We start from the raw sequence: 23469 nt of genomic DNA on the forward strand, positions 1-23469 counted from the left end.
ACAATGTAGGTGCTGGGAACTGAACCCAGGCCCTCTGCAAGAGCAGCCAGTGCTCTTAACTGCTGAGCCATCCCTCCAGCCCCTGAAGTTTCTTTCCTCGGAGACAATGTACAAACATACATTTTTATTAAATTGGCACTCCTGTCAAATTTCATTTTTCATGAAGGTTAAGAATTCACGTAAGCTAGGACTTCACAGTTTCCTAACCCTAAGTGTTGCTGATTTTTTAGGTTCTAAGTTTCTACTGAGGTCATTGGTAGAATATGCTCATAGGTACCAGTTTGAACATCTTATTTGCTTAGTGAAAAGCACGAAATTCAAGTGTTTATTGTGACAAATAAGTTACCAAGATACATAAACAATTGTACTTACAACCATATTTTGAGCCTTTGTTGTATGAACACTGCAGTAAAGCTGTGTGATGCCTGGTCTTGCTCTGGGAAGCTTGCTGCCTACCCCCAACCCTACAGGACTGGGGTGAGTGAGGAGAGAACATCAGCACACAGAGAAATGTGAAGTTCTTTACTAACTAGTGAGAGGAAAGTGATGGACTCTCAGTATTTCAATCTTTGCTTTAGGACAAAGCCATTGCCTGACTGCCCTCCCTACAGTAATTAATAAGGCAACTCCACAGTGAGCCCTGTGACCTGAATCTGACACTCCAGAGTACCTGAATCATGGCCATTTTCAAGATTCTTACAGTGGGTCTAGCCGTGTGAATAGGGAGCAAGAGGCTTTGACACTGACCCTACCTCTTCTCAAAAAGGAGTTTTAACTAGAGCTGTTGGTAGAGCTTTCAAAGAACATGACCAAAGAGCTGTGAAGAAAAAGAATTGGAAAATGATACCTATAAAATTGATACCTTGAGCGGTGTGTTCAAGCCAAAGTTTTGGACTTCCCATCATCTCCCATCAGTCAAGCAGCAGTATGCTTGGAAAAGATGAGCTAAGATGTATGCCAGAAGCTGTTTGAGAGGCTCACTGATGTAGAAACAGGCTGTGAGAGCTTTTCCCAGATTGGCTATTCCTGCTTCAAAGAAAAGTACTAGAATGCCATCGATTTGTAAAATAAATCAGAAAAGCACCGAACCCCACATGTACCTGAGAAGTGTCAGAGATGATTCAGAAAAAGCAAAATCAGCTGGTCTTGTAAGATCCAGTTTTGGAAGAAAGCAAAAGCAACAAATGATTTCAGAAAAGGAGCTTCAAGCTATGCAGGCTTTAACAGGAGCTGTAAGTGAAAGTGTGTGCCAGTTGTGTGCAGAGTGAGCAGAGCTCAAGAACTAGGAGAAATCATACCTTGCTTGAACCAGCCTCATCGTAGGTTGCACTTAGAGAGCAGTGACTCGAGGCTGATGCATGTCTATCAGAAAGCTGTCCCTAGCAGTCCCTACTGTAAGGAAGCTGCAGGGGGTTCTCAGTGCCCTGTGGTGGCCCAGGCCGATTGATAAACCATTCTGAGGATGACCAAAACTCTGTAGCTGATTTGAAGTATGATAAGCCACTTCAATGATACCACTGAGCTCACTACCTAAAACAGATGCAGAAGACTAGACACACACTGAATTACAAAATCAAGAAGCTGACAGATAAGTCTAGTCACAACTCAGTGCAAATTTGTTTAACTCCCTTTTCCTCCTCCTCCTTCATGGGACGAAGAGCTAGGAATGCAGTAAGCAGAAAAGAAGAAAATGAAAGCAGCTTTATGCTTTTATATGTGTACGTGCACCATGAATACTCCATGTGCACTCAACATTTTGTCTAGATCTGTTTTGTGCCCTTCTTGTCACAAGCAAGGTGTCTGCAGTGTCATGCATTGCTCTGCGTTCTTTCCCACAGACCCTTATCACAGCCTTGCAAACTTAGAATAAGTTTGGAACTTTGATCCTGTTTGGAAAGGGGAGTATACTCATCGCAGTTGTTCTGACCACATTTTTCCTCTTTTCCAATCAACGTCCCAGAGAAAACAAGAATGAAGGCAGGAGGGGTCATGCACACCCGCAATCCCAGCACTCCACGGCTGAAACAGGAAGATCACAGGTTGGAGGCCAACTTTGGCCTCACTGCCTTCAAAAACAAAATTTAAAAAGGAGTATAAGGCAAATGCTAAGGCATTTGAACTTTTTTAGGGGTAGGGGTGTTCTCAGTCTTTTACTTTGGCCTTTACTATTTGTTAATTACCAGATCTTTTTTTTTAACCTGTGATTTCCATGTAACTTGTCATACAAACCATACCACTTTCTAAAAATAGTAAACTAACTTGTTTTTTAAATTTTGAGCAGATTGTTAAAGGCTTAATACAAATCTAGAGTACTGGTGAGCAAAGGTCTTAGAGGGTTTTTTTGGTTTTTTTTTAGTTTATGAATAATTAAATATAGCTTGGAGTTTAAGCACATTATAAGGAAATATTACCCACTTGTACATCATTTGTCCCCTACTACATACTGCATAACTAGACACAGAAGATTCTGTGACCCAACTTCTAGGAATTAGCCTAAAGCCAGGGAACTGTTGATTTCCCCTGCCATATGGGAAAGCTGTTGTAGTTTAAAGAAAGCAGCTGTAAACTCCACTATAGCAGGGAGGCAAGTACCAACCCAATCGTCTTCTACCAACTCAGTACTGCTCACTGTGCACCAATAAAGTACACATGATTGTGGGGTATAAAATTTTTATAGAGGTTAACCTTAAAAGACTCTTGCACGAGGCTCTAGACTGACTTCTGTATTTTCAGACAGATGCACCTCAGCCTTGCTCAGCACCCATGGCTTGATCGTTGTTTGCCTTGCATCCTGCTTGTGTTCTGTGTACTTAGTACATAGTACTAGAGTGGCCGAGTCTATATTAAATACGTACAGACCTTTTTCTTGTCATTATTTCCTAAATGGTAAAGTGTCACTTATTTATATACTCTTTGCATTCTAATCCATTAGGTACTGTAAGTAATGTAGAGATGATTTAAAGTACAGGGAAGATTCCTGTAATACTGTGCCATTTTACATGAGGTACTTGAGCATCCCGTGCTTATGTTATCTGGGGGGTCCTGGAAGCAATCTCCTGCAGGTTCAGAGAGCAGGGGACAGTTGTGCCAACTTAAATTGATACTTACTTGAAAAGAAACTAGGGTAGCTTTTTTTCAAAGGTAAATAGGCATTCCTAAGTTTATTTGCATTATATCAGCATGGGTTTTTAAAAACAAGTCCCGTGGCTAGGGAGATGGCCCAGTCAGTAAAATGCTTGTCATGCAGGCTAATTTGGACCTAGGTTTGATCCCCAAAACCTTCATGGAAAACTAGGCATAGTAACATATATCGTAATCACAGGTCTGGGAGATGGAAACAGGAGGATCCCAGGGCCTTGCTGGCTAGCTAGCCTCACCCAATCAGTGAGCTCCAGCTTCAGTGAGAGACCCTATCTTGAAAAATAAGGTGGATTGTGATTGAGGAAGATATTCAGCATCAACCTCTGGCTCCACACACATGCACACACAGGCTTTTATATACATACACAAGTATCTACACAGAGGAAAAATAAAAGTAAGTCTTTCCTGTCCGATGTACATGCCTTGCTTCTTGGTTTGCTTTTCTTTGCTTCCTTGTAGTTTTTGTGAGTAGAATTCCTAAGGTTCTTTTAAAGCTAAATAGCTTCTAGGTTACTAAGAATATTTGGTTTCCTTCCCCTTCTTTGTGCCTTAACAGATTCGAGCAGTTGGCAGGCTAAAAAGAGAGCGCTCTATGAGTGAAAATGCTGTTCGCCAGAATGGACAGCTGGTCAGGAACGACTCTATGTGAGTGGACTCGCTGAGCGTTTTCTTCTTCCTAACTTTCTCCTGCGTATTGTCTCTACATGTCTTCTAATTAATTCTCATAGTATTTGAAATGTGCTTTACATTGATGGCACTTTGTATTTCTCCAGTACTTTTTATACTCATGAAATCTGGCTGTTTGTTAATTGTGAGAATTTTTGAGTAACATTTTTCTCTTCTGTGTGTCTGATCTCTTTTATATACCATATACATGAATATTCCCTTTTTAGGGGGATTTTTTTTGTCTTTTTGAGACATGGTCTCCCTGCAGCCCCAGCTGGCCTGGAACTCACTATGTAGAACAAACTGGCCTCGATCTCACAGAGATCTGCCTGCCTCTGCGCCATGGTGAATATTCTTTTCTCATTAATCTTTTGGCCAGTTTCCATGAAGTCTCCAGGAACCCTGTGTGATGTCAAACATCATGTCAGCTTCTCTGGGAACTCAGAAAGCACCAGGAGATGGCACACCTCTACTCCTGAGAGCTTGCAAATCCAGAGTAAAGCAGGGTATTCAACTTTATAGACAAAACAACTAGAGCACAATACAATTATTAATCTTTCAGTATACTGTATTAAGCTGTATTTTAGTACAGGGTTAGGGAATAGGCTCTGATAAGGGCAGGGCTTTAATAACTCAAAGTTGAGAAAAGTCTTGCTTTGAAAGAGTCCTTAGGGACAAATTCGCTGGTGTTTCCATCCAGTCAGTGAACTCGCAGCTTCTGTGTGGAGTTTTGCTTGCTTTGTTGAGGTTGTATTCTCTTATGTGAGCTGTACAGGAGAACCATGACTGCTTCGCTTGCTTAGAGACTCCTGTAGTCGCAGCTGTTCTACAGTCACACATGAAGAAATGGAGCAAAATGAGCACATACCTTCTTCATGGAAGACGTGTCTCAACGGCTCAACCATTAGTAATACGATTTTTAAAGAATGACTCAGTGTTTGTTCCCCTGAAGATATCGAGTTCACAGATTAAGATACAGCTGACTCATAAATTCATTTTTCTAGACTATTTCTAAATATATAATACAAATAGTAAAAAGACTACATATTATGGATTAAACATATTCTTAATAGCTTTAGTTATTTTCTACTTGTAATAGATATATATATATATTTTAAGGCAGAAGTTTTTAGTAAGTTTTTCTGCAATATAAGTTGTGACTTAATTGTTTAGATCTTTGACATTTCATATCAGTAAAGTAACATTTTAGTATCACAAAGTATATAGTATTGATAGCTGAATTAGATAAAGAGAAAAAGCCCTCTCTGTAAGTTTATCATAGCTCAGAAGATTAACAGCGAGCTAATATTTTAATTTTCTTCTTTTCTTTAAATTACCTTCATGGCATTTTCTAGATGCTTAGTAAAAATGAAAATTTTATGTTAATGAAAGTCTTCCCATTCTTTTACCATTGTTAATTTTACAATTTATAATTGAATTCATCTCTAAAGATCTCCTGTCTAATTAATCTTAGGAATTTTGTATAGTGGACATATAATGAATATTGTTATGTGGTAAGGAAGAGTGTGCTGATAATGGCCACAGTTTATATCTGCTGCAGTGATTGCTGAGCTTTTGATGTCTCTTGTCTGTTTTAGTCTGCTCTTTGCTACATTGATTATGCAGCTCTCCAGGACCTGTGCCTGCCTCCATTTCATTCTGTAGTTCAGGGAGAGAAGTACAGGCAGGGGACCGTTGCTGTACTCCTTAATGACTTTGAAGAGGCAATGGGTTGGTTATTGTCACTATTGGCACGAATATGAATTCTGACAGTAGAATCATCTAGCTTTTTCTTTGTTATAAAAGCTGAATGTGTGAAAGAAGCATAATTATTATTTAAGGTGGCACAGATCAGATTCTGCCCCAAGAAATAAAATTTCAAGGTTCCAGGGATCGATTTCTGCACCGGAGTACACGTAAGATTTTATCTACTTTTCCCAAGTTGGTGTTGTTTTAATTTTGCAGGCTTCTGTTAATACTAACCTGTTTTACAAAGACTGCTTTTAGGGATCGTTTCTATAGTTCCTAATCTATTTTACTATGTAACTGGCATATAATACCTTAATTTTCTTTCTGTTTGGCTTTTTAGTACTTTCAGGATTTCTCAAACTGCCACCTTATACTTTATTAATGAGGAAAGAAGTCAATCAAAGAACTTTCATATGATTTGGGTATATTGGTGAAAGGGCTATGAGATAGCTTATGCACATTAAGACCAAGCATCCTTTTCTATTTTCTTTATTTTGCTTTGGTTGGCCTCTTAGTTGTCTGCAAATGCCACTTAATTGAGTTTAATAATCCCAATCATTTTTTAGATTCCAACGTACCATCTTTCCTTTTATTTTGATCAAGAGAAAAATGGAGCTTTAAGTATAGTTTGCCAGTGGAATAGTTTCTCTGAGGTTCTTTCCCCACAGATTAAAATTACGCTTGGAGTGGTTTTTGAGATCACCGAACCCACGTTTTCTTAAGTCTGACAAAACAAGATACGAGAATGAGACTGCCCTCTCATAAGGGGGACATGCGGTATGCAGTGTACAGTCAGCAGCAGGGCTACGGATCGCAGGCACGCACGCACGCACCACAGAGGGAATGTTCTTAAATAGTAGAAGAAACCACACTGGTCACCAGCCACTTCCCTGTTGCTCTGGGAATTGTGCTTTGTAGAACTGAATTGTTCCCTGTTACTGTGCTTTGAAGAATTGAATTGCCACAGATAGTAGCTAGCTCACAGATAGTGGCAGCAAGTTAGTTAGCACTATGTAAATGTCCCAGGGGAAGTAACATGGAGTTTATGTTTTGGTGAATTTTTTCCCCTTTCCTTTTTTTTTCCCTATTTACTATTTTTTTTTCAAAGAGGGTCACGCCTAACCAAAGAGGTTAACCTCACAGTTTGAGAAACATCATTCCTACAAAAACCTGTAGAGGGAGAGCTCTTTGACTATGAACTTACCTCGTGATGAGTTATGCCAAGTCAACTATGGTTTAACCTTTAGTTCTGACAGTGACTAGCCATTGTTTACTTAACCCTTACATGGCAGGATTCCATGTGAGCTTGGAGTAGAGCTATTACTAATGTAATAATGTGGGGAGCATGCGTGCTTCTTTAGAAGTTCTTAATTTAAAACTGCAAGTGAGATTTTGCTCTTTATAACATTAATAGATCAGTGTATTATCAAAATGTATTTTTATTAAATTACTTAGAGCAAGCATGATATTTGCTTAAGTAATCTCAGTGCTTTTTTTTGGTCAGATTTGAAAAATAAAAACAAGCCACTAAGGCTTTGGTTGAATAGTGAGCGGACAGAGGTGAAACCCAGTTCGAAAATCACACTATTGCTCCACAGTTGATAGCAATAGAGGAGATTCTAACTGGTGTCAGATTGGTAAAATTTTCTTTTTTTCTTTTTCTTTTCTTTTTGCAATTTTTGGTAAAAAAGCATACAGGACTGCCTGAGTTGCTAAACTCTTAATCTTTGTTTTCTTTGTTTGGGGTTTGTTTTTGCTTTTGTTTGGTTGGGGGCTTTTGGTTTTTGAGACAGGGGCTCCCTGTAGACCTAGCTGGCCTCAGTCTCACAGAGATTCACCTGCCTCTGCCTCCCAAGTGTTGGGATTAAAGACATGTGCCACCATGCCTAAGTTAACAATCTTTGAAACTTTCATTTCGTTTGAGAAACAACCTGTTAAATAGTTTTTGGTTGATTAACCATCGTTGATAGTATTGTTAACCACTTAATTTCATGGGCTGGAGATGTAGCCAGCTCAGTGATGGAAGACTTGCTTAGCATATGTGAGCCCCTGAGTTTGATCTCTGGTTCTGGGGGAAAAAAAATCATTTTTTAAAAGATCTTGTTTTGTTTTGCAGGCGTTAATTTCATCCATTATCATTCTACATAAATATTTATTACTAAGTTGCAGTTGAGGATCTGTAAGGTTTTTCTTGCTTATGACCATATTCCAATTCCATATGATCTTAGTCTTAGAATTGAAAGAGGACAAGTTTTTTTAATTTATTTTTATTAATTGATTTTTCTGATATGCATTAAAATTAATCATTGGATATGTAATGATTGCCTATAGATTGTTTTAACATCCAGCTTTCTGCTCATTCTGTCTTGAGAATTCTTTGCCATTAGTGTCAGGTTTGTTTGTGCCGGACTGTTATGTAAATGGCCGGTTCTTTTCCTGTGTGTGTTTTCAGGTCTCTTCCCCCTCTCTCCTTCCTTCCTTCCCTCCCTCCCTGCTTCCACCTGCTTCTCTCAGACATGCTAAGTAATTAATCTACCAGTGAGCTACATCTTTGGCCTACTTTTAGAATTTAAATAATAAATAATTTTTTAAATTTTAATGGGCAAAAATCCATCAAACTTTATTAATAGATTTGGATTCAGTTTATTGACATTGTTGTTTAAGATTATAATTTGAAATACTGAAAACTATTTATTATATAGTCAGGTTACTCATTAATCTGGAATGATGTACAAAATATTCAGCGTAAACCTCTAAACTCAAAGACAGGATGCTAATTATTTTAAAGTTTTCTTAAATAAATTTAATAAGTTATGCTTGCAGCTCTCTCAAGAAGTATATGAGGTGGTTTATTTGTTCATATTGACACAGACCTACACATTGTAAGCCCTACACCTGGTGACACCATATAAACAGGAACTCAGTCTGGCTTCTTACACACAGGAGCTTCAGGCCTTCATTGTGCTCACTGAGGACGTTTACCACAAGCCCAGCATTCAGACCACATGCCAGCTGTGCCAGGATGAGTTTTGTTTGTTTTTCTCCTTTTCTGGGATACTTATTATAGGTTTTCCTAAGTCCCATGGGTCGGTTTATTCGTTGGCTTATATATATTGCAGAAGAGTACTGGTCTCTGAACAGACATTTAAGTTACTAGTCAGGAGACTACATCTGAAAATTTACTTTATCTTGACATCGTTAGGCCATGGTCATGAATTTCTGAATATGCCAAGATTTGGCTTATGTTCTTCTCTTATGTAGTCTTTGGAAAGTTAGATGACAATAACTATTCTGTCAGAAATTATTCCACTATTTTTTATTTTCCAAACTAGTACATATTAAGGTGAAAAAACTGCACACAAAAGAAATCTTTCCTTTACCGGTTGCTCTGCTTTTATTTTCTGCTGGACATACTACACAAGAATTAAGCTTGACTTAATGTAGTTTTCCCTTGAGAATGTTGAACCTTGGTCCTCAGGTCCTGATCCTTTCACTGTGTAAAAAGAAACTCCAGGTCCCTGTGTCAGTTAAATGTCTCCTGCTCTAGCATTAAAGAGATCTCTGAAAATACTGACATAGCTGTTAAAATTAGAACTGTACACATTGCTTCATCCAAATGTGGTCAACTATCAGGAAAATGGACCAAAAGACATTGTGAATCTCAACTCACATGACAGAGTGATTATTATCACCGAGAAGCTGAGAAAGGATGCCTTTTCAGCCATCTTGGTAATTTAAGAATGGCCTTTGCCTTCTTCAGCTGCATTTCCAGAATTGGGAATAGTTTTCTGTTTTAGTCATTTAGCTAGAATACATATGTTTGCTTTAACTAAACAGTCAAACTGCTTTTGTTACAGTTTTCTGAGATTTTAGTTCATCTGTAATTCATTTACCCGTTATAAACCCAGCTTGCTTTATTGTCTTTCTGAAGTATTTGAAATGGCATCCTCATGGAATCACGTTGGATTTATGTGTTTAGATGTTGGTATCTGCATACCAGAGTTCTCTGTCGCACTCTTCTGAGCATCCGTAAGTTGAATGCAGTGCTGTTTCTCAGCGAATTGTGTCACAGAATTGGAATATGTGCTGCACTAGGTGAAGAGCACCTCTTCCCCAGTGCTGAGTGCTGAGTTCACACCTCGCTCTAGTTCCCTCTCTCCAGCTTGTTCCTTCATACGCAATTTGTTTGATCTTTAAGATTACAAAGTTATAAGTGATATGTCATAGCTGCTTTTTAAAACAGTTTAGAATGTTTGTTAAACTTTTGTTTTCTTGGGGTAGAGTGAGGGTGGGAAAGGGGAGAAGAAAACTCAGGTGAAAACTGCTCTGCTGAAGTTTCACAAAAATCTGACTTGAGTGTTTTTTTCTTCATTTGCTGTGCTTATGTAAACAGTGTGACACCATCGCCACCACAGGCTCGGGTCTGTCCTCCCCACATGCTACCTGAAGATGGAGCTAATCTTTCCTCTGCCCGTGGCATTTTGTCGCTTATCCAGGCTTCTACTCGTAGGGCTTACCAGCAGATCTTGGATGTGCTGGATGAGAATCGCAGGTGATTGGCCTTCAGTGACTTTTGCTGGCTTTGTTGCATCCTTTCTGGCTCCTTGTTTACTGGACTGTGGTGTCTTCCTTTTATGTTTGCTCCTTCTAGTCTCTAGATGCAGTGGTTTGAAGTGACTTGCTTTGCTTTCTTTTCATTTGAAATGATTGTCCAAAATTCACATTTCACAAGATTATATTGGCTTTCCTTCATTTGTGGAGACCACGTATACGGTTCCTGAACACAGGAAGTGTAATGACTTTTTCAAAAGTTTTGCTGACCTATTCTTAGTACTTGATTCCACTTGGGGATGTGATAAGAGGTGTTGCGCTGGACTGAGGCATAATAGTTTCCTTGAGTCAGTCTCTTATTTAACTAGATAGTCTCTTATTTAACAGTCTCTTACTTAGCTAGAATATGATTGAACTAATAAAGCAGGCGTAAGACGAAGATGTGCTTGCAGCTGCCAGTGCATCCCCCCTCCTGTTAGCTGTGGGTTTCTCAGCCCGCCCTGAGAATCCTAGGTGCTATTCTTTTTTAATAATGCTGGTATTTTCATAATCATAAGCCGCTTTTCTCATTTTTGAACATCTCCAAGGAGAATCATTAGTGGCTGGCTTCAACTTGTTCAAACAAGTAATACTTTAAGCCATTTAAGATACTGTTTGTCCTTTCTTCAGTATTATAAAGTGTATTTTTAAGAGTAAATTCCTGGAGTTTTTAGACACAATGTGGGAAAGGCAAAGTCAGTTTTGTTCCAACTCTGAACATTTATCTACTGACTTTTCAGAGTTAGTGTTTGCGTTTCCATTATGACTTTCTTAAACTGTTAAGTTTTACATTTTGAAGGATTCCAACAAATTGAGCTACCTCACCTTATTTCTTAAGAACCAATGTGTCTTCTGGGTTGCCCCAAAGAAACTTTTTCTTGCTATGCTTTTTATCCTCACACAGACCCAGCTCTTGCATCATGTATCTTGAGCATTTGTCTGGACTACTCACTGTTGTTGATCCAGGGCCTTTCTCAGTCCCTCAGGTTAATCTAATGGTATGCCCAAGGACTTCACATTGTAGTGGATAGACTTAGAGGTCCATAGCATTGAAAGGGGATTATAGATACTATGCATATGTATGTATAGATACACTTTTTTGTTGGTGGTGGTTTCTTTGTTTTTCCCAAGGGTTTAGAGTCTCTTTTCTGCTCTCTGAAGATCATAGACCATCCTGGACTGTCGGGAAGCTGCAAGAAGCAGCAAGGTTCAGTGAAAAGCATGAATTCAGGGAGTCTGTCATACTCATTCCTGATTCCTCCACTAAAAAGCCTCATGCTGGCCTTGGGCAAATCAATTCCTTGGGCCTCCTTCCCCACATGTGTTAAAAAGGTGAGGAGATGGGCCTGCAGAGATGGCTCAGCAGGTTAGAGCACTGGCTGCTCCTGCCAAGGACCTGGGTTAGGTTCCCAGCACTCACATGGCATCTAACAACCATTGGTAACTCCAGTTCCAGGGGATCTGATGCCTTCTTCTGGTTTCCATGGGCATTGCACAGCATGGGGTTTATTTAAATACATGTAGGCAAAAATACACATAAAAAAATAATAATTTTTTTTTAAAGATGGGGAGAAGATGATACTTAGCTGAATGGACTCTTGTGACATCTTTTTTTCCTCATCTTTCTTTAGAATATGAGGCCGATGGTTTCCAAATTGTGTCCTTGGTATAGTAGGAGATCCTTAAAAAATACAGACTAGAGGCTACCTGACCTTAAAAACTAGTGTTTCTAAAGGTCTGTTTTCACCTCCCTCATCTCAGCAGATTTCTTCTCCACCTGATGTCTACTCTCTCATTACTATAGTCCTTAGAAGAAATCAGATTAAGAGGCCAGAGTAGATTATGTAACAGGCGCTATTACAGTGTAAAACATCTGAATGAAAAAAACTAATTTAAAAATCCTGTATAGATTAAGTAATATCTGTATGACAAAATCACAGTGTACTGGTGCTTGTCCCACCTCCCACCAGCACATCCACAGTTCAGGGTTTGGATTCTCTTTTCCTCTGTGGTCGGAAAATAATTGCCTAAAGTTCAAACAGAAAATCAGAAATCTTACCACTGTAAACTTCGCATTCTTTTACTATAAAAAGCGATTTGGAACTCGTAACTAAAATTGTTTTTTAATGTTGTAGTAAATTGATAAAAATCCCTTTCTGGAAAGGAATTACCATTTTCACCTAAATAAACTTTTTGATTGAGGAAAGAGCTGGTATGATGACGCACACCTGTGACTGCAGCACTCCGGAGTCCGGGGCAGGAAGGTTGTTGGAGCTCTAGACCACCCTGGGGTAGAGAGGAAGACTGTCTCAAAAAGCAAAAGAGAAAAACCAAGGAAAAAAAGTTGAGGAAAGAGTTCTATGACTGATACTTTGTTCCTAGTTAGACTCCAGCAGGTGTCGCCTCTCACCAGCCTCACCAATGCTTTCATTACTGAAAGTTTTCCTTTTTAAAAACGTATTCAAATCACCCATGATCTTAACATCAAAACAAAGTTTGATCGGGATTTTAAAGACCAAAGCAGTTTTTATTTCTACTAGGAGAAGAATTTGATTTTTTCAAAGAAACAGGAATGTGAAATTTGGATAACGTTCCACTTGCATGATTATGAGTAACACTGCCTGCCGTTCTGAGTGCCGCTGTGCTCCTGTCCTTCCTCATTTCTTCTTTCCGTTTCATTTATTTCTCTTGCTATCATGCTAATGCAGTATCTTTGGACTTGGGCCTCCACACTGAACATAGTTCACTTAAAACTAGAATTTCTTGTCAGAAAGAGGAAAAGCTTTCTGTTTATTACTGTAACATGATTCAGATTCATAGTTGCTCAGCATAAGAACTACTTTTAGCTTATACTTTAAATGACACTGTCCAAAAGCTTATCTGCTGTGTTTTTTTTTTCTTGTGATGAACTTGGTTTAGATAATCTAAAGTTAAAGATGAAAACCAAGTTAAATTTTAGGCACACATTAGAAAAGTTAGTGCTATACATTTGGAAAACTGGTATATTGAAAATTCACAGAAGCACCAGGGACTGGCACCAGGTGAGCTCTTTGCTCAGCTGGCAGTGTTACATGCTGCTGTGACGTAGACCTTTGCTGGTAGGAACCACCCGTCTCTTCTGTGCTTGCTAGAGCTGCAGGTCTCATTCTCCAGTGTAAAATATTAGAAGACCCTTAGTCTGCAGTGTGCAAGAACATTATTTAAATACTAATGAGCTGTGCTTCAGGCTTATTTTTAGGAGGGGCTTGATTGTGTTCAGGGTTCTTCCTTAGCAGGTTGTACTGGTTTTAAATGAATAGAATAAGAAATGAATGTGTAAACGATTCTATTTTTAGCAAGTATCCATTAAGTACATAACATGGAGGTCCTAGAAATGCAGTTACAGTTCATGCAGTGTTTGTCATTTATAATTTTTCTTCTTAAAAAATTAAAATTCTTGATCTGCCAGTGTCAATCTGGGGTTTTTTTTTTTTTGGTTTTTTTTTTTTTTTTTTTTTTTTTACTATAGCAGTTTATACGCTTATAGAAAAGAAATGCATTCTGTTAATTTAGACCATTTATCTATTGAAAACATGTCAGCATACAAGTTAATACTAAAAACTGGTAGCCTTAGATGTCTTTCCATTTTGCTACTCTTAATTACAAAACACACTATTGGAAAATTTTTTCTTAATGCATTAAATCATACTTATAGTAGAAACTGGTACTTAATAAAGTTTCTAACTGTACCCAATACCTGTCTAATTTATATCATATGTATCAATTGCCAGTGTGAGAAGACAAAATGAAATACGTTGTGAAAGGTAACTGTATTATTTTCTGGTTCTGCATTTATAAAAGGGAAATCTTGTGGTGGGATATATTCAGTATGGCAAATCAGTTTGGCCATATTAACACACACACAGGACTGGCCTTATTATTAGCCATTCGTCTATTTGTGTAATTTAAGTAACTAAAGTTGATAGTTTTCCTTCTTTCGCAAACCAGATGTTTGTAAGATGAGTATAAAGCCTATCTGAAGAATGTGATTTATCAGTGTTTGTTAAGAAGCCTAACGAGCCTCCTTCAGAACGCCTTACCCTGTGTCCTACCTGTAAGCTGCAGAAGCCCCCTTAGCACTGGTAGTGGCTTTGGGACATGTAGAAGCAAAACGTTAACGTTTTCTTCTACAAACTAAGTTCTCAGAAAATAGTAATTTATAGGTCTGGCCAGTAGCTCAGTTGGTGAACTGCTTGCTTGGTGTGCAAAAAGCCCTGACTTCAATCCCTAGTGCCTTTTAAAATCGGTCAGAAATTCAAGGTCATCTTCAGTTGCACAGAGTTCAGGACTAGCCTGAACTACATGAGATCTTGGAGAGAGGGGTGGGAGGGAGAGAGAGGAGATGAACAGAAAAGGAAAGAGTGATTTATAGTCTACTGTTGTGCCAACTTCAGAAAAAATAGAACATTTCTTTTCAGACATCTCATTATTGATTTTATGCTTATACTGAGGCAAAGCCTCATTAGTTACTTTGAGAATGAGACATTCAAAGTAGGATTTAATATCTTAAAAATCCCGACATGGACTTCCTTCTCATATCTCTGGTTAGTAAATATTGTTGGTTATTTTAATGACAGTTGACCAGCAGAAATGTAGAGCTTTTGTTTTTCAAATTTAGCAAATTTTTTGGAAAGGTTCCTTCTTAACTGGGTAGAGAACTGTCTATTCTCCAGCACCAAAGCGTGCGCTGGATGAAAAGCCCACAGAGTTTTCTGGTGCACCTGAGCCGTCAGGCTGGAGCCCTGCATACTCTCCTGTTGTCTCAAGATCAGACTCCGTACTGCTTATACTTCCTGTAGTCTTCCCAGACCTCAGCTCAGTTCCTCCCAGGCTCAGCTAAGGGCTGAATGCAGCACTGCTGCCTTAAGACGAGACTTGTAACCAGAATTAGTGAAGTGGGTGGGAGGAATTACAGGGAAAAGGACTTTCTTTAAATCCATAGTGGAAGTGACAGCTGTTGATAAGAGTGAGCAGCCATGATGCAGCTACTCATAATGGGCTCCTGGAACACTTTCAGAGTTGTTAGTGGTGGTGGTCTTGCCCAACTGGAAAAGAAGCATTCTGCTTTTTAAACATAGCTCCATAGAGAGTTATATGTTGGTGCTACTGTGTCATATTATTTTCCTTGGTTTTTTTTTTTTTTAATTTTGAAATGTTAAATTCATGAAAAATATTTAAAATGGGGAGGGTATGGAGCAAGGATTTCCACAGCAGTTGAGATATTATATTGTATTGAAGCATACAATATAATCCTATCTGACATTTGTCTTGTTTTTGCTTTTATTTTCTTACTTCTCTGTTTCCTGATTCTGTCTTGTGCCTTCTGCAAAAACCTGCCCTAGACCTGTGTTGCGTGGTGGGTCTGCAGTCGCCACTTCTAATCCTCATCATGACAACATCAGGTAATTTTGGGACTTTGTAATTACCAGGGGACATACACAGTTGATAGACTTTATGTTGTGCAGGATGTAATGCATGTTATAGCTGTGGCTAAGTTACAGCCTGATCCTCAGCAGCTTCATCTTATGAGTAATCCTGCCTTGTGCTAAGAACAGGGAGGGTGATGAGTCATGACAGTGAATGGTGATGGCGAGCATGGCATGAGTATCTGAGAGCCTTTGCTGCAGGGTAGCTTCAGTAGCTTATAAGAGATCATGCTGAAACAGAAAATACAGCCTTAAATCTTGTTTTATGTACAGTGAGTATTATTGTCATCTGTTGCTTTAAGCCTTTGTCTCTTCTTTTTACTCTTTCCACACTGACAGATATACTTAGCCCAAGTCACACACAAGGACAGAGTGGCATGTCCAAGTGTGCCAGGTTCTTCAGGGCCCAGATCCTCATTTAGTTAACCCTCTCTTCTGGAAAAACAAAATGAAACTGGTTGATATTTACAGATACTGTCACTCTAATTTTTCCAAAAGCCAGTTTTTATTTTAAGTAGAAATTTGTTAGCTGTCTCAGTAGATTTAAAACTGTGGTATTATTTCCGTTAATCAGAAGAGGCCAGTACATTCTTAAACCAGAAAAGAGGGAAACCATCAGTTTTCCTGTTAATAAAGATGCATGTTGCCCTGGGTGGCCCCTGACCTCTCTGTTTCCTTGTCTCTTCTGCATCTTAATTTAATCGAGTCTAGTCTCCCTGTCATCTTTCTCTAAGTTAGCGAGCCTGTTAGCTTTGTTTAGCAGGTGGTTGGTATGACTTCGCATTACTTAAGAGTTTTTACTTCTGATAGACAAAAGATTTAGTTTAAGATAATTTTGTAAGCTTTTTTTTTTTGTTTTAAGCTGAATGTAAAGTCTTTTGCCATACCCTTATATTTCTTTTTTTCAAATATTTATTATTTTTATTTTGTGTGTATGAGTATATTGCCTGCACACCCATGTCATGCAATGCCCAAGGAGGTTAGAAGAGGCGTTGGATCCCTCGGAACTGGAATTACAGATGGTTGTTAGCCTCCATCTGGGTGCTGGAAATCGAACCCAGGTCCTCTGCAAGAGCAGACAGTGGTCTTAACTGCTAAGCCATCTCTCCAAACCCTATTTTTTCAAATTTTTTTTGCTCTATTTTTATTTTATGTGTATGCATGTATTGCATGTATATATGCAAGTGTACCTGTGTTGTGCAGTGCCCATGGAGGACAGAAGAGGGTATCTAGTCCCCTGGAATTGCAGCTACAGATGGTTGTTAGCCACTGTGTGGGTGCTGGGATTTGAACCTGGTGTCTACAAGAACCTGCTGAGGCTCAGCTGCCGAACCATCTCTCGAGCCCCCACACCTTTATATTTCTTCAGAGATGAAGATTTTCTTTAGATTTCTAAAACTAGTTAATTCAGGATTTAAATGCTAATTTCTTTTATATACACCTTATTTCTTTGTTCAAGCCAATTCTGTGTGTGCGTGTGTGTTTGTGTATCTTGGTGTGTACTCAGGTGCCTGTTCCTTTTACTTTTGTGTATGGGGGAGAAAGTACCCATGTAGAGGCCAAAGGTCAAGCATGGTGTCATTTCACAAGTTCTGTCCACCTTGATTTTTGAGACAGGATTTCTCACTTGGCTTGGAACTTGTTGATGAAGCCAGACTGGCTAGTATGCCATAGGGATCCTTCTGTCACTGTCTCCCCTGCACTGGGATTACAAGTGGGCTACCATCATGCCTGATGGTGGTGGTGGTTTTGTTTGTTTGTTTTTGGTCTTTTTGAGACAGGGTCTCTCTGTAGCTCCAGTTGGCTAGGAACTTGCTCTGTAGACCAGGCAGGTCTTGAACTCAAAGATTCCCCTGTCTCTGCCTCCCAAGTGCTGGAATTAAAGATGTGCGCCACCATGCCTGGCTTCAGTTTTGTTTTGCTTTAATATTTTTTATTTATTATTTTTATTTTTTTTAATATTTTATTTATTATTTTTTATTTTATGTGTATGAGTGTATCGCTTGCATGTGTGTGAGTGCACCCGTGTCGTTCAATGCCATGAAGGTCAGAAGAAGGCTTTGGGTTCCCCTGGAACTGGAGTTAAGGACGGTTCGTAGCTGCCATATGGGTGCTGGGAATTGAACCCGGATCCTCTGCAAGAGCAGTCAGTGCTCTTAACCACTGAGCCATCTCTCCAGCCCCCTATTATTTTTATTTTATGTGTATGAGTATGTTGCCTGTATGTGTGTAAATGCACCTGTGTCATTCAATGCTGTGCAGGGCATCAGAGCCCCTGGAACTGGAGCTGTGGATTGTTTTCAGCTGCCGTGTGGGTGCTGGAAACTGACCCCTGGTCCACTCAAGAGCAGACAGTGCTCTTAACTGCTAAGCCGTCTCCCCAGCCCCTGTTGCTGTTGTGATCTGGGTTCTGGGGCTCTTGGGTCCTCACCCTTGCACTGTGCTGGCTGAGCTGTCACCCAGCTACCCTTTAGGTGTAAGCCTCTGCTGCTGTTCTTTGACACTTCCTCCTCCACTTACTCATTTCCTGCTTGACCTCAGGAAATGGGAAAGTATTGTACTTTGAAGATGAAATACAGAAAAGAGGAATCTTTGGTCCCTGTTTTTCCTTCACTAATTCTAGGAGGAGGGCTGTTTTTGTTTTATGTTACTGTGGTTCTGAGACTAACCCAGGGACTTCCACAGGGCAGGCACATGTTCTACTGCCAAGTTCTGCCCCAATACTAATAGTTCTGTTTTAGTGTTTAAAAGAACAATTGACTCAGTTCATAACCCCACAGTTACAGCATCTATTTACAAACTGAGTTTGTTCTCTGACACATTGATCTTAAGTATTTTAAGGTAGCTTGTTTCCAAAAAGAAAGACATTGTTAATGTAAAATGAGCTAATTTATCATAAAAGAAACTAAAAGTCAGAAATTGTTGAAGATTGTTTAGAATCAGTACATGGCAACTAGCAAAGTATTTTTGAATTATTTTTAACAGTATTTAAAACAGGATTTTTTGAATATATTGTTAGCATGCTTGAATAAAATATAATATATAGTATACACACACACATATAATCTGTCATTCTACTTCATATCCCTTTGTGTAAAGCTACTTTTTGTAATGGAGAGTTGCTGGGAATGTTAGCATAGGTAATCCATGTGCCAATTCCCTGTAGAGTATAAAGGTAAATTTTAATTTCGTTTATATTCTGTACATTCTAAAAGGTTACCATATCATTTCACTAAAATAACCATATAGACTATAAGGTAGATATGCACATGGGTTGATTGTGTGATGTATAAAATAGATCAATAAAAGTGTTCATTAAAATAAATTTTAAGGGGCCAGAGAGGTGACTCAGCAGTTCTAAAAGCACTGGCTGCTCTTGCAGAAGACCCGGGTTTGGTTCCCAGCACCTGTATGACAGCTACAACCATCTGTAACTCCAGTTTCAGGGAATCCAATGCCCTCTTCTGGCTTCCACTAACATTTCATGACACAGTTGTACTTACATAAATACACGCAAAATAACCCATATACATAAAATAAAAATAAATTTAAACAAAATGTAATGTTCGCTGCTCTGCCAGAGGACCTGAGTTCAATTCGCAGCACCCATATTAGGTAGCTCATAGCTGCCTGTAACACTAGCTCCAAGGAATCTGACACCCTCTCCTGGTCTCTGTGAGCACCGACACGGCATACACTCACACAGACATGCATACATGTAAATAAAAGTAAAATCTTTTCTTAAAATACAGAAACCCAGACAGAGGGAAGAAATGACTTTTCTGTATATTTATTTTTCCAAGTTTTATTGTTACTTTAAAATGAGTGCCGATAGCCAGGCCTGGTAGTGCGTACCTGTAATCCAAACATTTGGGAAACTGAGCAAGAAGGTTCACGGCTATAGGCCACGCACTGCCATTTGGCAGTTTTGAAGGGAGTCTGGAATATATGAGATACCAACTCTAAAATACTCTCTGCTCCTAAGTGAGTGCCCGTCTAGAAGGGACTGCATTTGAACAAAAACTGTCATTTAATGTTCTTTGTCTAGATAGTCTTAATGGCTTCCCAGCATTATTATTTTATACATAGCCTCTTATTTATTATTTATTTATTTATTTATTTATTTATTTTTTTTGGTCTTTTTGAGACAGTCGCCTAGGATGGTCTCAAATGTGCTATGTAGCCAAGCATGACACTGAACTCCTGATCCTATTGCCTCTCTCTACCTGGAACTCGCTATGTAGACCAGGCTGGCCTCAAACTCACAGAGATCCGCCTGCCTCTGCCTCCCAAGTGCTGGGATCAAAGGCGTGTGCCACCACACCCGGCTAACCTCTTATTTACTATTGAGCTAATTCTCTAGCCAATGAAGTGTCAAAATATATTTAGGAGATTTTATACTTGCTGTGCTGGGTGAATACAGTAGAGATTAAGTAATTGGAAACCAGAAGTAAGAATGTCAAAAGAAAGCAGAGACAAGAGGTGAGCTACCAGTCTTCTGGTTTCAGCTTGCTTTGCCTTCTCTGCCAGTGAATCACAGTCTACAGAATGATGTAGGGAAATAGTCCATACATAATTCTGTGTAAGATTTGTATGTTGGGACTGGAGAGATGGCTCAGGACTTAAGAGCAGTTGATGCTCTTTCAGAGGATTTGAGTTCAGTTCCCAGTACCCACGTGGTGACCCATAGTCACCCAGAACTCCAGTTCTAGAGGATCTGGCACCCTCTTCTGGCCTCCTTGGACACCAGGCATGTATGTGGTGCACATACATGCTTGCAGGCAAAATGCTCGTACACAGAAAACAAAAATACACAAATCTTTAACACAACAAAAAGCACTTCAGGCTCTTTCAGAGGACCCAAGTTTGATTCCCCACATCAGGCAGCTCACAACCACCAGTAACTCTAGCTCCCAGAGATCTAGCACCTTCTTTTTCTGACCTCTTAGGGCACCTCCACATGTACACACTAATAAATAAATAAATAAATAAATAAATTAAAGTCAGAACCAGCAAAGGCCCTACAGCCAACAAACTTTCAAAACTAAGAATTGCATGTTGCTGTGTCCTAGAGTGGCTGCTCTCAAGCCGTTTCAGTCAGGTCCTTTCTGCAGTGTGACTGCTCTCTGGCTTGAAAAACGTCCAGTCAGGGTTTCTTCACATCCTTAGAATTTCATTTCACTTTCCCAGGGTTGTAGATGGTTGTTGCCTTCAGCTTCTTGTGAGTGTCAATTTAAATGGTAAAATGTGTATGTGATTTAGTGCCAGCTTTCTGAATACTTCTTTGAGCACTGCACAGCATGCTGCATGACTGGACAATTACTCAGTTACTAACTTGCAGTTTCATGTCCTATCTGCTAGGTATGGCATTTCCAATATAGACGCAACAATTGAAGGACCATCAGATGATGTGACTGTTGGAGATGCAGCTTCATTAAGACGACAAGTATGTAATGTACCGGGTGACATGTAAGCCACGGCTATTTGGGGGAAACATTTTAAAGTGATAGCATATGTGATTTTATTATCTTCTGTGGATCCCATGATTCATCAGGCTATTTAATAAGCCATAATTGATCCCCCTTCCCCCCAGATTTATTAAAGATCTGTTAAACCACCATCCAAGCATTTTTGGTCAGCATAAAACATTACCACCAAAATGAATTGATATAATTCTAGCCAGTAACAAAGAGTCTTGACTTGTGAGCAAACAGTCTTGTTCTAAATTACTTCTTTGGCTTTTGACATGTGAAACAGTCACTTTGGGGACCTTTATTGCTATGTTTGATTTCTTTGTTTTGGAAACCACTGCTCTCAGTTTTCATTGTCTTTACACACGTTTCCTGACCCTAACCTTAAGCCTGATTCTAGAACTATAGCTTCATATGCATATTTTTAACACATATTCCCACTGACTCTAGAGTCACAAACTCTACACACATAGATAAGACATATTTGGTGTTCTCATTATATATGCCAAATATATGTAGGGGAAATGAAGTGAAACAAAGTATTTTCAATACAGGTTAACAAAACGGTTGTTCACCCCCAAATGGTATGCAATAAAGGCTGAGGCTAAGGAATCATCAGCCTTTGAAGAGCTGAAGGTCTAGGTGGCATGTCACAGGCCCAATGCAAACGTCATTATGTTGCTGTCTGAGAGACAACAGCTCAGAGAGGTGGACAGAACACAGTAGACAGCTGAGGCCGTGACATGAAGTTCGTGAAGGATCAGGAAGAAATAGGAATCCCATGTTGTTTTCATGTGATAAACCCACCTTACACATCAGAATAGTTACATGGGCAACAGTGTTGTTACATCACAGTCTTAACCAGTAAGGTAGGAAATATACTCTTCCTAACTCAGAATGCAAAGACAGGAAATGAAGAAGCATAGTTAAATGAATTTAAGATGTTACAGGTAGTAGTTTTTCTATTTATAGCTGTGTTAATTTTGTTTCTTATGGAACTTTCTGTTTGTAAATATTTGACAAATTTTACACTACTTCCGATTGTTATATGCATTAATATTATTTTGTTTGTATTTTATGTTTGTCTTTTACTTAGATAATCAAACTAAATAGACGTCTGCAGCTTCTGGAAGAGGAGAATAAAGAGCGAGCTAAGAGGGAAATGGTCATGTATTCAATCACTGTAGCGTTCTGGCTGCTAAACAGCTGGCTCTGGTTTCGACGCTAGAGGTAACCTCGGCGTTCAGATTGTTGTCTCAACACTTGCAAATATAAAGGATTTGCAAACTTCATTGCTTCTGTCTTTGCATTGTCTCACGATTTATGGTCCAAGCCTCAAAAATGTGTTTCCTCCAGCAAGTAGGGCAGGACCGCGTCTGTAGAGGCGAAGGCACACTATCGCTCAGCCGCCCTCATCCTAAGCCAGTTCTGCAGTCGCACTGACATAACACCCTCTTTTTGCATGTTCTGTAAATAAAAAGCTCTAGTGGTGGTTTTTTTTTTGGTTTTTTTTTTGTTTTTTTTTTTTTTTTTTGTTCCTTTGTTTTTTAAAAATAAATACCTGTACAACTAATGACCTGAAAAGGAAAGAGTTCATAGAGAGTGGATTTTAAAAATTATCTGTAAAAGAAAAACACTGTTTCATTCCGTTTACCAAACTCTATTACACAATTTCATTATTAGATGTTTTTGTATCTGCATTTCAGCATTAATGCTTTTGAAATCATGGATTGATGCTGGATTTAAGAAAAATCGAGCCACCTAATTCTTCATGACCATCTGTACAGATTAAATTTTAAAAACTCCTGGCAATTCAGCAGTTTATCCGTGTGCAATATGTGTGTTCTGATTTTCATTTTAGTTTTCTATAAAGTATGTTTTTACCAAGACTATGTGTGAACAATCTGAAGAACTACAGAACAAGGTATAAATGTAGTATTTAATAAACTGTCAACCTAAGCAATGTCTATGGAAAGATTTATTTTCGTCATGCTCTGCTGAGAGCGGAATACTATGTCATACCTCCTCTTCTGTCCCAGGACCAAGTCACAAGAGCCACTTGGGCTTCCTTTCAAATCTCCACCCTGCACTAAGGGCACTGTTTGCACTGCAGATGGTTTCTAATTTGTTCTGTATGTGAAAGTGATTCAGGTTTTTTTTAAAAAAACAAGTTTTAGGGGCTGGAGAGATGGCTCAGCGGTTAAGAACACTGGTTGTTCTTGCAGAAGATCCGGGTTCAAATCCTAGCACCCACATGGCAGCTTACAACTGTCCATAACTCCAGTCCCAGGGGATCCAACAGCCTCTTCTGTTCTCCAAGGGCATTGTATGAATGGGTGCACTTACCTACATGCAGGCAATACACACATACACATAAAAAAATAATA

At 39.1% G+C, this 23469-nt stretch overlaps 1 protein-coding gene across 14 annotated transcripts in view; it reads left to right on the forward strand.

The window, feature by feature from the left end:
* Mff (mitochondrial fission factor) overlaps nt 1–22507 on the forward strand; it is a 30365-nt gene extending 7858 nt beyond the window's left edge. For 4 of the 14 annotated variants that reach the window (XM_029560066.1, XM_029560071.1, XM_029560067.1 and 1 more), the window contains 9 exons: nt 3698–3786; nt 5649–5723; nt 8500–8587; nt 9536–9585; nt 9950–10108; nt 13917–13949; nt 15528–15587; nt 20973–21057; nt 22179–22507. In XM_029560066.1, the coding sequence (XP_029415926.1) occupies nt 3698–3786; nt 5649–5723; nt 8500–8587; nt 9536–9585; nt 9950–10108; nt 13917–13949; nt 15528–15587; nt 20973–21057; nt 22179–22310 (771 nt within the window). In that variant the 3' untranslated portion in view covers nt 22311–22507. The remainder of the gene's footprint in view (nt 1–3697; nt 3787–5648; nt 5724–8499; nt 8588–9535; nt 9586–9949; nt 10109–13916; nt 13950–15527; nt 15588–20972; nt 21058–22178) is intronic. The other 10 variants (XM_029560073.1, XM_008825843.3, XM_029560068.1 and 7 more) reach the window with 9 other exon arrangements.
* The last annotated feature ends 962 nt before the right edge of the window (nt 22508–23469 follow it).

The sequence above is a fragment of the Nannospalax galili genome, unplaced genomic scaffold, assembly GCF_000622305.1.
Source record: "Nannospalax galili isolate Female #2095 unplaced genomic scaffold, S.galili_v1.0 scaffold127, whole genome shotgun sequence".
NCBI classification, from domain to species: domain Eukaryota; kingdom Metazoa; phylum Chordata; class Mammalia; order Rodentia; family Spalacidae; genus Nannospalax; species Nannospalax galili.